Source organism: Pongo abelii, chromosome 5 (genome assembly GCF_028885655.2).
Source record: "Pongo abelii isolate AG06213 chromosome 5, NHGRI_mPonAbe1-v2.0_pri, whole genome shotgun sequence".
NCBI lineage: Eukaryota > Metazoa > Chordata > Mammalia > Primates > Hominidae > Pongo > Pongo abelii.
Genome location: NC_071990.2, coordinates 124887448 through 124903277, shown reverse-complemented (window position 1 = coordinate 124903277; position 15830 = coordinate 124887448). Strand labels below are relative to the sequence as shown.

The following is a 15830-nucleotide window of genomic DNA, read 5'->3' as shown; positions in this document are numbered from 1 at the left end:
ACTTACTCATGTAACCCAATACCATCTGGACCCCAATAACCTACAGAAAAAAAAAGAAAATTTCAATTAAGTAATTGTTATTTTCTTCATGTTTATTTTCTTATCTTATTTTCTTCATGTTCAATTTCCATGAACTTCAATACAGCCATCTCCTTTTTCTGTTCTAGAAATAGGTGACCATTTCTTGTCTGATATTGGGTTAAGGAGAATTACTAGCACTAGGCTCTGTGTATTCTGACTCAATGAAATAATCTGCTATTTCTTGTGATTTTTTTTTCCAAACTTTACAGTAGCTAAATGTTTTCTGTTAAAAAAAAAAGTTAGGAATTTTTGCCCTTAAATTATAAGTGCTGCAGAAAAAATGTATTCAAATTGAAAAGCAGAAATAAAATGCTGCATTGTAAGTGCTCTTTTATTTACCTTATGCCAATTAAAGGATGTTTGCTTTTTAGGAGATATGTTATTATAATGTAGTCCTGTGACCTTGTTTGAATAGTGCCTTGCTTAGCCTAGCATAATGCTCCTTTTGTTAACATTGTCTAATCTATTATCCATAATCCCAAGTGGTACTGGAGGTGCCTGTGGGCAGGCCTGAGTGGTGGAGAGGCTAAAACTCTGGAGGAGGAGGCATCTGGTCTCTCAGCAGCTCTGCATCTGTTAGGGATACTTGCTCTTCAACTAAACATTAGGCTTTCTGAGGCTTAAATCATCTCTCCAAGATTCTGGAGGACACTGTTTATCAACTGTATTTAAAAATAATAGATTTTTAAATACATATTTTAAGCATTTCTTAATGATGTAAGTAAAGCTGATGTACATTATTACTATTCTTGTTGTAAGTTGGAGAAATGGAAATATGTGGAACTAATTTTTTCGTCTAGCAAATCAATGCATACACTTTGTCAACTGCCCAATTAAATCTCATATTTTACTACTTAGTTTTCGTAGTTTATTTAATTACCATTGTTATTCTTGAAAAAATAGTATGTAAATATTGAAAAATGTATGATGATTTGGGAAACTACCAAACAACACAATTTAATATAATTCAAATTTAAAAATAAACATAATGACATATTTTTTGACAAATTCTTATAGAAATTTTCCCTTTCAGTTTGTCTTCCCTGAAAGCTTTACCTATTTGAAATAATGACTTGAGAAAGAGTAGATCTGATTTTCAACAAGCTTGCTAAGTCTTAATGCCTAGACTTTAACACTGAATTCAATACAACTGTTATTACACTGGTAACTCTTTATTTCTGAATTAGACTTATTAATGTCATAAATTTTCTAAATATTACAGATTAGGTTTTAGCACTTATGAAACTGAGGTCAAAAGAAAGCTTGGTTTTGAAATCTATTAAAAATGTGTACTAATGTAAAATTTTCTGTTTAAGCAACTCACAAGGAAAAAATTGAGAAAAAAGAAAAACCAGAAACAAAGACAATGGCAAAAGGTAACTTTTCAATTTATTATTTCCATAACTAAATTCTTTTTACTTTGAAAGATTAATTTTTGGTAACAGATAGTTGGATATTTGTAAACTTTTATCATTTTATTTATATTAAAAAGTTAATTTGATCTTACATTTAAAATTTAATATCTAAAAGAATAATTAAACTGAACACTTAATAGAGAATCTCAAAATGTGAGAGGAAAATGAAGAGGTTCATCATATGTGGTAGACAGAATTTTGAGCCCCATAACCCTCATTCATCCCTTGGTGTCATCCCTATGGCTATGTTATATTACATGGCAAAAAAAAAAAAAATTTGCAGAGGCAGTGAAGATTGTTCTAAAATAGGGAGGTTATCCTGGATTATCCAGGTGGGATCAATGTAATACTATGAGTCTTTAAATGTAGAGAGATTCAGCAGAGAACAAAGAGATTTGAAGTATGAGTACTTTTGCCCATTGGCTGTCATGAAAACGTGAGAAGAAAATGAATTCTGCCTCCATGTTGAATAAGCATTAAAGCCAATTCTTTCCTCTAGCCTCTAGTGAAAAACAAAGCCTAGGTGACAACTTGATTTCAGCCTTGTGGGCCCTAAGCAGAGAATTCAGTAGAGCCATGCTGAGCCAACACTTTGGAATCATAAAAACTGGAAGATAATAAATGGGTGTTATTTTAAGTGGCTAAGTTTGTTGTAATTTGTTACCACAACAATAAAAAAACTAAAATAACATATTTGGTTCACAATTTTTGACCAGTATTATACCTTGAATTTGATTTTAGAATCCCAGATTCGGAATTTTCTTTTTAAAAAATTATTTATTTTCAATATTTATAGGTACATAGTAGTTGTACATATTTATGGGGTACATGTGATGTTTTGATACAAGCATATAATATATAATGATCAAATCAGGGTAATTGGGATGTCCATCACCTCAAACATTTATTATTTCTTTGCATTGGGAACATTCCAAATTCACTCTCTAGTTATTTTAAAATATACAGTAAATTATTGCTAACTATAGTCATTCTAATTTGCTACTGAGCACCAATAACATATATTGAGGAAAGGACAGTCTCTTCAACAAATTGTACTAGGAAAATTGTATATGCAGAAGAATGAAACTAGACCTCTATCTCTCACCATATACAAAAATCAAATCAAACTAAATTAAAGACTTAAATGTAAGACCTGAAACTATGAAACTACTTGAAGAAAACATTGGAGAAACGCTTTAGGACATTGGTGTGGGCAAAGATTTCTTGAGTAAGACCTCAAAGGCATAGGTAACCAAAGCAAAAATAGACAAATAGACAACTTCTGCACCATAAATGATTTTCTTGCATCAAAAAGAAATAATTGGCTGGGCACAGTGGCTCACCTCTGTAATCCCAGCACTTTGGGAGGCCGAGGCCAGTGAATCACTTGAGGTCAGGAATTCAAAACCAGCCTGGCCAACATGGTGAAATCCTGTCTCTAGTAAAAATTAAAAAATTAGCCAGGTGTTGTTGCACACACTTGTAATCCCAGCTACTCAGAAGGCTGAGACAGGAGAATACCTTGAAACCTGGAGGCAGAGGTTGCAGTGAGCTGAGATTGCGCCACTGCACTCCGGCCTGGGCAACAGAGTGAGACTGTCTAAATAAAAAAAAAAAAAGTGGTCATGCATAAATCTTGATCAATATTTTTACTTTAAAAGTTTGAGAACTGAAAGTACCATAATAATATGCCAAATATATTTATTAGTATATCACTTTAATATTAGATATTTTGGCATATTGAATAACAAAGTTTTTCTGTATTAAATTTATCTGCCAATTACTAGAAAAAATGGATTTTATTTGGTAATTTAATCTTATTTCCTACATTTAAATTTCTTCCTTATCTTTTAAAATATACATTTTAGGCAATCAGCTAGAAGCCTCAATTCAGTATTTTTAAGAAACTACCCATTTAGGTAAAACTTACAAGCATTTTTGAGATTTAGTTTATCTACTAAATGTAAAATAATGAGATATTTGAAGCAGATATATTTTCAATAAATCTTCCATTAGATAATCAAATATCATTTTATTAAAGCTAATATGGATGAATTGTAAATTGAAACATTTTTAGAAGATAACATGAATTTACTTTTGAGATTAAATTAAAATAAATAAATGTAATTTTATTTTGTTTCTCCTGTTTCATAAATGCAAGTGAAAATAAATTTTGTATATATATAAAATTTATTTTCATTACATATACATGAAATCGTATGTGATAGATGCATGAAATCTAGTGGACATTTTAAGGGTCATCTAAATTAATTACCTCGTTTAACAGATGAAGAAAGTGACCTCTAGAGAGAGAGAAAAAATTTTTGCCAGGTCATAAAACTAGTATATGATTGGGTTAAGACTAAAAACCCAGGTGCAGTCAGTATACATTGAGTATTCTTCACAAAAATAATTAAATACAGGTCTTCAAGCATCTTTTTTTTTTCAAAAAATTTGTTGAATACTGCATTAGTTACTTATTGCTTTGTAAAGCATTACCACAAAATCTGAGGCTTAAATCAATGCACATTTATTATCTCACAGTTTCTGTGGATCAAGAATTGGCACGGCTTGGCTCAGGCCTCTGTTTCACAGTCTTACAAGGTGGCAAACAAAGTGTTAACTAGGACTTCAGTCTCATCTGAAGGTTCAACTGAGGAAGCACCATTTGCAAGTTCACTATATGGTTGTTGGTGAGATTCAGTTCCTCAAGGACTACTAGCCAATCAGTTCCTGGCTGGCTGTTGGCTACGGACCATCTTCAGTTCCTTGACACATGAGTCTCATCAACATGACAGCTGGCTTCATTAAACCTAATGAGAGAGAAACAGGAAGACAGAAATTACAATCTTATCTAGACTAATCATGGAAGTCATATTCAATCACCTTTAGTATATACTATGGGTTAGCTGCAAATTCCTAGTGCAACCCATATTGAAGGGAAGATGATTGCACAAGGATATGAATGCCACAAGTTGGGAGTCACTGGGGGCCATCTTGAGTCTGCTTGCCATAAATACTTTCCATTTAAATATTTACATCATTCTTCTGGGGGAGGTACACACACACACATACACATACACAACCATACATATATGTGTGTATATATATGTATGCATAAGTATATATGTGTCTGTTTAAAACATATATATGTATGTATATATGTATGCATAAATATGTTTGTTTACAACATGTATATGTATGTGTATATGTGTATACATGTTTGTATACAGTATATACCTTTTATTTTTATTTTATATGTGTATGTATTATGTTATTATAAGAAATTAATAGAAAGTGTTCTTTATATAATAGGTGGTTTCTGGTAAAACAAAATAAGATAAAAAAGTCATAAGCCTTCTATGTGACATTAAAGATAGAAAAAATTATAAAGTATCTTTGAAAGGTGTGACCAGTTAAAGTAGAATCTCCCTTTGAAGAGCTGTGATTTCTGGAGGCACTTGCATAGAACACAGCATGTTTCTTGCTCTGTTGCATACTGCTTGCTGAAAGGCAGCCATTGATTAGAACACTTCAGGGATTCCTCCTGGGGAAGAGTAGACCTTCAATGTCTACCTTGATACATATGTAGGACCCCATATCCACTGAGAAAACTAGCCTATTTCTGTAGTTCATTAAAAATAACAGAGACAGGGTAGAAGAAGAAGAAGAAAACAATGATGAAAAGAGAAGTTGAGTGAAGTGAGCCAAGTTTGGGCCAGGCTGTCTAATTGATGTGGATGTCAGTGTGACCTTCAGATGTCTGTGTGTTTGATGATGTGGGAGAGGTTATTGCTGCCTTGGTCACTTTCAGGAAGACATTTTATCACTTTCACATGGTTCATGTATATTTATATCTGCCCTTATATGTCTTAAAATACAGTTTTTGTATCATCTTTTTAGGTTAATATTAATACGTGTGCAATTCACTGTGATTAGAAATTGGGTTAGTCATTCTGATTCTACTCTTTCTACTCCTGACTCATTTACTTGCACCATCTTTGATAAATGGCTTTTTGATACTTAGATTTTTCAAATGTAAAATAATAATGAAATAGTAATTCCTGCTGTACATTAAACTTTGGGTAAGTTCTAGGGAAACTCCAAGAGCTCTAGACATGCAGATTATGCAGATATAATATTAGAAATGTTTACATACTTATTTTGCAGAATTCAAAGTTATTGTGCTCAGTGTTACTCATCTCCACAGCTTCCATAGAGGAAGAGGCAGCTATAGTGGCGATTCTTTTTTTTTAATGCAAAGCAACTGAAGCAGAGAGAAATTAAGCAGTTTGCAGTTCTTTATGGAATGAGAGAGAAAATTTGTTATTTTCTAACTCCCAATATGTGTAGTATGTTTATTGAGGGATACTATTCTATTTAATACTTTGGCATCAGACATTCTGAATCTGATGCAGTAGCTAATGGATCATGCTAATTCTAAGATTGAATCAAATATGCTGATGTCATTTTTTTTATTAGGCCATTTTGTTTTCCATTTGACAAAAGTCATGAATAAAATGCCTTCCTAAATAAAACTGGGTGATTTGAATACTCATGGCAATACTTTTTGTTGTTTTCATTCCTTAATAAATTTTGTCACTTAAATTATTTTAGGGAAAAATCAGGAAAAATATTTTGGCACAAAATTGAAGAATGTGTACTCAACTTAAAAGTAAATAGAAATTGGGTGTTGCTTTAGTTTCATGATATTTTCTTTATTATAGCCACATCATTGTTTAGTTCTCACTCATTTTTTTCTACTATGAGGCAAAGTTATCTATTTCCAGGGTGAATGTGATTGAAGAGTATCTAAAATAGGTAGAAAATATTTTATTATTTTTATACTCAAAGTCAATGATTATAATGAGTTGGCTATATATGTGGTTCTACCTCTTAGAAAATAATCATTGCCCACTTATAAATTATAATGGCATTAAAAATAAATCTGAATTTCACACGTCTATAATTCCATACTATAAAGTTAAGGTTAAATCAACTGTAACTTACAAGGAGTAGATAGCTGTCATTCAGAGTAAGCAAATATAACAATTTCATACAAATTAGTATAAACAAAAAAAAAAGTTGGCAAGTTTAACAGGTTTAGACAAGTTTATTTCTAAACACATATTTACATAATGCAGTCTCTATATCACTGTATTATATATATGATCTGAGTATAGTGGAATATTTACTCTCTCCTTCATCAAAATTGCTAATCCAGTATACATTTATCCTGTGTTTTCTCTGAAAAAAGCATTGTGCTAGACACTATGGTGATACAAAAATAATAATAGAATTCCTGCCCCTAAGCACTGTCTGTCTGGTAGGGAAGACAGATAGATCAAACTATCTATATTTCAAGATATATAATAAAGAATAAAATGTATAATTTAATAAAAATTCAGACAAATGGAAGCTCATGGGAAGACATTATTAATTCAAATGGGAGAGCCATTTTTTTGCATGTGAATTGACCACGAAGAAATTTAATCCCAGCACTTTGGGAGGCTGAGGCGGGTGGATCGCCTGAGGTCAGGAGTTCAAGACGAGCCTGGCCAACATGGTGAAACCCCATCTCTACTAAAAATACAAAAATTAGCTGATCTTGGTGGCACACACCTGAAATCCCAGCCACTCGGGAGGCTGATGCAGGAGAATTGCTTGAACCCGGGAGGCAGAGGTTGCAGTGAGCCAAGATCGCACCATTGCACTCCAGCCTGGCAACAGAGCCAAGAGTCTGTCTAAACAAAAAAACAAAAATAAACAAAAATAAAAAAAAAAGAAAGAAAGAAATTTAAATATGTGGAAAAATATAGAAAATATAGAGAATGCAGTCTGACAACATTTGACACATGGAAAAATACATAAAATATTCAAAAGAAAGAAAGCAGTCCAGTAGAGGAATAAATTTTTGGAAAGATGCTATAAGATGGGAGATAGGAGGAAGCCAGATATTGCAGGGTTTTAATTTTGCTATGCTAAAATTTATTCAGGTAGTTTTATTATTATGCTGATTTTTAGAGCTCCAGCAACTAGCTGTGAGCCCAGGTCAACACAGACTCTCTAGAAGTGCTTTTTAGGTGAACATATAATGAGTTGCATGCGATTGAGGTGGTGTTGACCATTCCAGTGAAACTTTCTTTCCAGACAGACACTAATAAACATTCCAGTGTGGAATTCTGGAATGATTTCAATTTAAAGTCATCTGCAGAGAGCTGCTGGTTTCAGTCACAGAAACGTATGAGTTTACTGCAGGAAAGAGCAGAAATCAGCAAAGGAGGTTTAGAAATGATTTATGGGAAGAAGAAAATCCCCTGAGTGTAGTTACAGAAGCCACAAAGATGTTGAAAGTTTATGGACATGTGAAACCCCATCTCTACTAACAATACAAAATTAACTGGGCTTGGTGGCGGGCGCGTGTAATCCCAGCTACTTGGGAGGCTGAGGCAGGAGAATTGCTTGAAACTGAGAAGCAGAGGTTGCAGTGAGCCGAGATCATGCCACTGCACTAGAGCCTGGATGACAAAGCAAGACTCCATCTCAAAAAACAAAAAAAAAAGTTTATGGAGTAATTGAGTAATATTTGTATGAGAATTTTATGATTAAACAATATTGAATCATGTGTGTATCATAATTCCCCTTCTTAAAAATTCTCAATACACTTCAGCCTTGAGAAAGTCCAAGCTAAACGGCCAGGTTAGCTTATTGTTTCCAAATGAATTTGGCCATGAGAATATTCTCCAATACCTAATACAGTATCAACATCTTCCTGTAAATATCTGAAGTATCTAAGAAACAGTGTTTTGGGAAGTGCTGGCATAGTCAATTAAGTGCGGTACCACGGATTATTTTTGTTTTGCAAGCTAACCAGCATCTGGCATTATCATTTTCATTCTCTCAATGGGACCTTCTGATATTATCTTGGCTTAGCCTGAAATCATCATTTAGGGTACCAAAGTCAAGAAACTTGATTACTTGATTACATTTTTTCATCAAATTCTTTTTTTTTTTTTTTTTTTTGAGATGGAGTTTTGCTCTTGTTGCCCAAGCTGGAGTGCAATGGCGCAATTTCAGCTCACTGCAACCTCTGCTTCCCTGGTTCAAGTGATTCTCCTGCCTCAGCCTCCTGAGTAGCTGGGATTACAGGCATGTACCACCACACCCAGCTAATTTTTGCATTTTTAGTAGAGACAGAGTTTCACCGTGTTAGCCAGGATGGTCTCGATCTCCTGACCTTGTGACCCGCCCGCCTTGGCCTCCCAAAGTGCTGGGATTACAGGCATGAGCCACCATGCCCAGCCTTCATCAAATTCTTTAACATGAGTGACAATAAAGGCTACACAGTACATTAGCAAATGACATAGAGGATTCCAACATTGCAGTAGAGCTGCTGTGGTGTATAGTGGTTATGTGTAGTCACATACAATAAGGAATGTCCAATATGCAGCATCTACTATGAACAATTTTCCACAAATTATGTGCTACGTTATTATTGCTTTTTAAAAGATGCTTCAAAGATCCACAGACTAGTTAATTTGCATCCCAGTTCCTTCTTCCAAAATACAGATAATATCACATTAAGAATATATGTGTGTAATATATATATGTTCTAATTTATATATCTATTCATATATATTTTTATTTATAGCCCTTTGAATTTCCCAGCATATGTTTAACGGCTTTAAAAACTAGTAGAATTATTGCTGACTTAAGATAAACAGGAGCTAATAACTCAATTTCTGCACTTTCAGTTTTTCTAAAGCCAAATCATTAGACTATACGTCTTTCAGTTATCCTCTAATGGATTACATTGTTTTATTTTTATTAGTCAACACCAGTGCAGACAATTTTACACTTGAATTCCTAATTGTTGTCTTTAAAAAAGACTTTGTTGGCATTTCAGTTTCTTGAATGACCCTTAAGATCTTTCAGTTATGGAGTGAAATTATCACGTACTTATAAAAGGAGACTACTTCACTGGGCTGTTTGGTATGGACATTGTCTTTCACAGATATTCCTGTACATCCATCCCCTGCATATTACAAATGCCTCCTTGTTGACATGCTAAGTTACTATTGCCTTAAAAAATAGTGTTTTCATGTGCAAATTAAGAGCCATAACACTTTTAGTAGTCTATCTAATACAGCACTTCATAAACTGTATAAAACTCTGGTAAGTCACAAGTGTTTATGTTAAAAACAGTATTTTTCTATTGTTTTCCTTTCTTCCCTCTTTCTTTTCCATTTTTCCTTAATGACATGGTACAGATGAAACATTGTGTTTGTAAATAAACAAAAGTATTTCAACATCTTTTAACTTTATACAGAACAGAAAAAAGCTAAGACTGCAGAAAAGAGTGAAGAAAAGACTAAAAAGGAAGTGAAAGGTGGAAAACAGGAGAAAGTGAAGCAAACAGCTGCAAAAGTAAAAGAAGTACAGAAAACACCATCAAAACCCAAAGAAAAGGAGGACAAAGAGAAAACAGCTGTGTCAAAGCATGAACAGAAAGGTAAACATTCAGAGCAGGAGGCTGCCGGAGGTTCTAAGAGAATATTGGGCAAGAAGCACATGCAGTGAAATTAAAAGCTGAAAAAGACCAAAATCAGACTTCAAATGGGGGTAAAAGACATTAAAGTAAATATATCAGAAAGGAAATACAGTAAATTGGGAATTAATATTTATTTATAAAAATACTAAAATGTGTTCACATATCTAAAGGGGCATTTTGAAGTATTTTTCAAAAGGGGTTTGGAGGTAGCATCCGAAAACATATAAAGATAGGGGATAAATGTTGAATTTTTGAGATATGGAATGTCTATTAAGAGGTGGAATAAAGATTGTATGTGTCATACTCTTTGGAGGAAAGTAGTCCCCCAAAATGACAACAATTCCTAAGGAGTTTGTTAAGGGGTACATGTTGGCATCATATAGAGTAAATATCATAAAAACTATCCATACATTACTGTTGCATTGGCAAGAGCACATCATTTAGAATATACATCAAATTATTAAATTTATTTAATAGGCAAGATGTTATAGAGAAGAGAGCTCTCAAGATTCTTTTTCAGTTTCCATTGACTAAATTTCTAACTTTAGAAAGCTCTGAATGTGACATATTTTGCCATTCTTCAGCAAGAGTGATGTCAAACTTACATCCCCACTTTGCAAAAATATATCACTTCAATGGCGGTGGAATATAAACCTGATTTTTTATTTTATGGAAGGTTGCTATGTGAATATACAGAGCTGAATGTTTAGGAGGGCAACTAAGGGTCTTATTGTACCACATCTCTGGCACTTGTTGACTCTTTCTTTTCCTAAGTCCATTCCTGACTCCAGGTTGCTATATAATCCTGAGACTCCTTTATAGAATACAGGGATCTAATATGTAGAGACTATTCCTGTAATTGATGTTTCTCGGAGGCATTGCAAAACCAAATTTTTCTTTACTTTGTAGTATTTTTGACTAATGTTATCTAAGGACTGTATCAAAGAATTGGTTTCTATTAGATTTTAGTTTAAGAAATCTTACAATTTTGTTACAGAGCAAGCTATTTGGTGGATGAAACTGAAATTAATTTTTCCTCATTATAAGGCACAAGAAATGCAATTTGCAATGCACTCATACTGTATTTTCATCTTTTTTCTCTTGAATTTGCATTTGTAAACTTTGATTCACGTGTAGTATTTGTCAACTCTGATTTATGTGACAAAAGATACACATTTTAAAAATATATATTTTAAAAAGGAAAGATTTTTTGTTTTTTTAGTGATCTACAAACTTTTACATTTAGATAGTTTTAATTTATTATTTTAAGATATAAGTCATATTAAAACTTAGGAGCTCTAAAACTTTTTCCAATTTTCAAGGTGATTATATCACCATGAAAAAAATTTAAAAGTTAATTATTACTTCTATCAAAATTATGTCATTAATGAAATATTTTGGTAGACAAAAAGGATGAAGTAAGTAAAGAGAAAATACGTTGAATATAATATTTTACTGTGGTAAAAAAACAGCAGAAATAATCTTTGGATTCACTGGTATGATTACTTAGATCCTAAAATCTTTTACACTTTAGATTACTGTTCAAAAAGAAAAATAATCACATGAAATCAGTGAAAACCTACAAAGTACATCCTAATTTTTAACCATAAATACAGAATGTAAAAATTGATGCCAGTTATATTTGGAAATGTCAAAATACTTAACTCACAACTAGGAATGTGAATGTATTTTTTGATGTTAATTTTTCATATCTTTGGGGATTTGGGAGCCATATTTTATTGATAAAAACTCATCACCAGAACACTTTAAAATAATGTTTATTTTCCAGGCCTCAAATATTGTATTTCATTTCTATCAGTAATCAGATTTATTAAAGACAGCATTATATTATCATATCTCTTTTCAGTCTACTATTTTTATTTCTACACAAAGAGCTATTTATCTATTAAAAGGACATTCAAATATCATTTAGAGTTTAAAACAAAAGCACAAATGTGATTTTATCAGCTAAACAATTGCAATTGCTAAAGCAAGTCTCAGTATTGAGAACAATTGCCATCAATTATATAAATGTATCCTTAGGTAAGTATTCAAAATTTAACCTCTAATGGCAGATCAGACATATAAATATGTCATTTTATTTTTCATTTTTTGTTACTAAGAAAATATTTAATTAAGAGCATTTTTAAATTAAAGAAAACTAATTACATTATGATTTTAACTAAGCAACATAAACAAAGATATCTTTTTTTTTAATTTCTGAGGCTTTGGTTTTGAAAATTTTATATGATGACTTAGTGTAACTGTTGAGTTAGCTTTTTGGGCAAGAGAATACTCAATCACATAGTTAAGTTAGACCTAATATATTTGAGGCATTCTTTTCATATAGATTTATAAATACTTATTTTTAAAGAAATAAGGCTCATAGGTCCTTTATTCACTTGGAAACAGTTTTTCACTTGGGGCACATGTTTATTAGTAATTATTTAATTACACAGTATACATATGAATATATTCAATGTAGTTACTCTCAATATTGTATATGGAAATAATACATCTCTTTTTCTGCTTAAAGCATTAGGGATAAGATGCATATGTATATACATGCCTACCATAAACACACACATACACACACACACACACACACACCCGTCAAATAATCTAGTTTTTATGAACCCATCTAATTCTGTTTGTAGAGTAGGAAGAGTTGGCATAATCAGACATTGCTCCCTAGTTTTCTGATGCCCTCTGGGAGGTCTGTGGGGAAGGAGAAACAAATTTTCCAGTTGCCACACACTTTGCTCATTCACTCATTCTTTCTTTCTTTTTAAACAGCTATTTGATATTTGTGGCAGGCAGCTAATGTGAATCTGTTATAGAGCACTGGACCACATGTGCCCCATCCTCATTAGGGGTTTCTTAAAAATTTTTTGTTGTTGACATTCTGCACCCAGAATGTATTTTCCCTTGGTTACTATTCCACAGGGAACACCAACTAGGTATCATTTGAATGACATCTATCACTGCTTTCTGAGAACCAAGAAGGAGAGAAATGGACAGCATGTGTTATTCCAAGAAGGATGTTTACTTGGGGAAAAAGTACTTACAATGATGAGCAAATTAACATTATATAAATTACTATCTCAGAACTATGAAAGTTAGAATGGCAGGACAATTTAGATTTTCTTTATGAAAAATTTTCTGCTATAATATTTAAGTTGGGTTTAAAGAAACATTTTTAGAAAACAAATCTTTCAAAATCAGGAAGGCTTGGTTTTTCTGTATTCTTAGATAGGTTAAGCAGACGAACTGGAGACTTCCCAACCCTTACCTACTTAGAATTCTTATACATTGTTAAGGTCATTGCCAAGGACAGGTGGAAATGGGCATCCTAACTTAAAATATTTGAAAATTCCTATCAGCTTTGATAGGAATAAAAACATCTTCCTCATATTCCTATTGATATATAGGTGCCATTAGAATACAAGATCACAGCACTATTTACATATAACAAAACCTTCTAAGTGTTGTAACAAATAATTTTCTAGGTTAAAAAACATCCTCTGAATTCATAAGAAATTTCCTTTTTACAATTAGAAGTTCATTGGGCTGTTGGTGTGTTAATTAAATGAATGATTTTTGGATCTAGGAAATATAAGAAATATAAGTAAGGTACAGTTGTCCCACAGTATCTGTGGGGGATAGGTTTCAGGATTCCCTGCGGGTACCAAAATCCACAGATGTTCAAGTCTTTTATATAAAATGAACTGATATTTGCATATAACCTATGCATATCCTCTTGTATACATTAAATCATCTATAGATTACTGATACTACCTAATGTATTTAATAAATGCTTTGTAAATACTTGTTATACCATATTGTTTAGTAAATAATGATAAGGGAAAAAAGTCTGTATATGTTCAGTACAGACTCAACCATGGTAGCTGTAACTCTCTCTCTCTCTCTCTCTCTCTCTCTCTCTCTCTCTCTCTCTCTCTATATATATATATATATATATATATATAATTTTTTTTTTTTTGAGACAGAGTCTCACTATGTTGCCCAGGCTGGAGTGTAGTGGCGCAATCTCAGCTCACTGCAACCTCTGCCTCCCGGGTTCAAGGAGTTCTCCTGCCTCAGCCTCCGGAGTAGCTGGGATTACAGGTGCCCTCCACCATGCCCAGCTAATTTTTGTAGTTTTAGTAGGGATGAGGTTTCACTATGTTGGCTAGGCTAGCCTTGAACTCCTGACCTCAAGTCATCCTCCCGCCTCAGCCTCCCAAAGTGCTGGGGTTACAGGCGTGTGGTTTGTTGACTCAAATGTGGAACCCAGGGAAATGGAGGGCTGACTGTACTTTGATAATATTTCAACATACAAGCTGAAAAGTTTCATTACATTGTTAGCATTCAGCTAAAGAAGACTCTCTGAAGTGTGAAGATTTTAATTAATTCAGTACACTCTTCAACATGTTATGTATATAACCATCCCATCACAACGTGGGGCAGATAATATTTCATTTGGAGGGGATGTTATATTACAAATAGTCCCTGCATTCTAAACTTCCAACATACATAAAAACAAACACTCTTATTTGCTGTCATGGGAATCTATAGTGCCTCTAAGAGTAATTATTTTGGGAAAAAGGAATGAAAGGTTTTAGATCAGTGATTCTGTAAATGCAGTCTAATTCGATTCATCTAAGGAGTTTGTATAAAATGCATATTTCTAGGGTCCAGCCCAAAAATCTGTATTTTGACAACTCCTCTCTCTTGTGTTTAAGTTGCCCTTTGAGAACTACTCCTAGAGTACAGGCAGAACAAATCTAAAACGAGTACAGTCACATAATGTACTGAAATAAAGGGAACATACTGCCAATTTCAGAAAGTCCACACTGGTCTAACTTCAAACTTTTCATTTAAGGGAAGTGTACTTTTTCATCTTGCTTTGTCTTAGAGTCAAATTGCCAGTTCTACAGTTTTGCTCAGGAAAACAATCTTGTGTCCAGAAAAGAGAAAATACCTTCTACCTTAACCTTATGTCTTTCCCAATCGTAGGGTTCCCAGGTCCTGGGATCAGAAACTCCAGCTATTACTGCCAGTACATCAAAGGGCAAATCAATGCATGGAATGACCTGAGGACTAGCCTCCTTCCCATTCCCTACCTCTCCTGTGGGAAAATGTGCTCCAATTTCAACAACTAAAATACATCTAAATTTTTGGAACTTTATGAGTTTTGGCCTGCCCTTATTTAGGTACTAATGAAAATGATTATATTTTTATATCTTCTTCAATAACTATATTTATTTTTTAAAGACCTAACAGAATTTCATAATAAAATGGATTCCTCTAAAAATGCTGTTACTACTCTAAAAAGAATGAGATTTACAAAAATCCTTAGAGGTGTATCTGTTTAGTAACAAGCTTTGTTATTTCATATGTTTGATATGCATAATTTGGAGCAATTAAGAATGTAACATGTTGCTTAAATTCAATAAACTCTCTTGGTCCTAAAGCTGCCTTCGGATTTGGTGGATTAATAAAATGCATATTTCAGGAATATTGAAATGTAAATTATTTCATAATATGTATGCTTTAAAGCAGATACGGTAAAGATTCAGCAATTGAGCTTTGAGTTGGATTGGCCTCAGGAGAATCTAAAGTTCTGTGAGGATTTAAAGTTAAGTGCAATGTCTTTAATCTAGAGGGAATAGAAAAAAGCCAACTCCTGAAGACCAGGTCTGCCCAAAATAATGTTTACATACTATGGTTTTTTTGTTTGTTTGTTTACTTTCACCGTAGGCCATAAACTAGTCAAGATC

General features: G+C 33.1%; 1 protein-coding gene across 2 annotated transcripts in view; it reads left to right on the top strand.

Moving 5' to 3' along the window:
* Window positions 1-15830, top strand: part of TRDN (triadin) — a 428350-nt gene that overhangs the window by 124052 nt on the left and 288468 nt on the right. The window contains exons 7-9 of one of the 2 annotated variants that reach the window (XM_054556995.2): window positions 1398-1457; window positions 9826-10008; window positions 15067-15523. In XM_054556995.2, coding sequence (XP_054412970.2) covers window positions 1398-1457; window positions 9826-10008; window positions 15067-15212 — 389 coding nt within the window. In that variant the 3' untranslated portion in view covers window positions 15213-15523. 2 annotated transcript variants of the gene reach the window in all.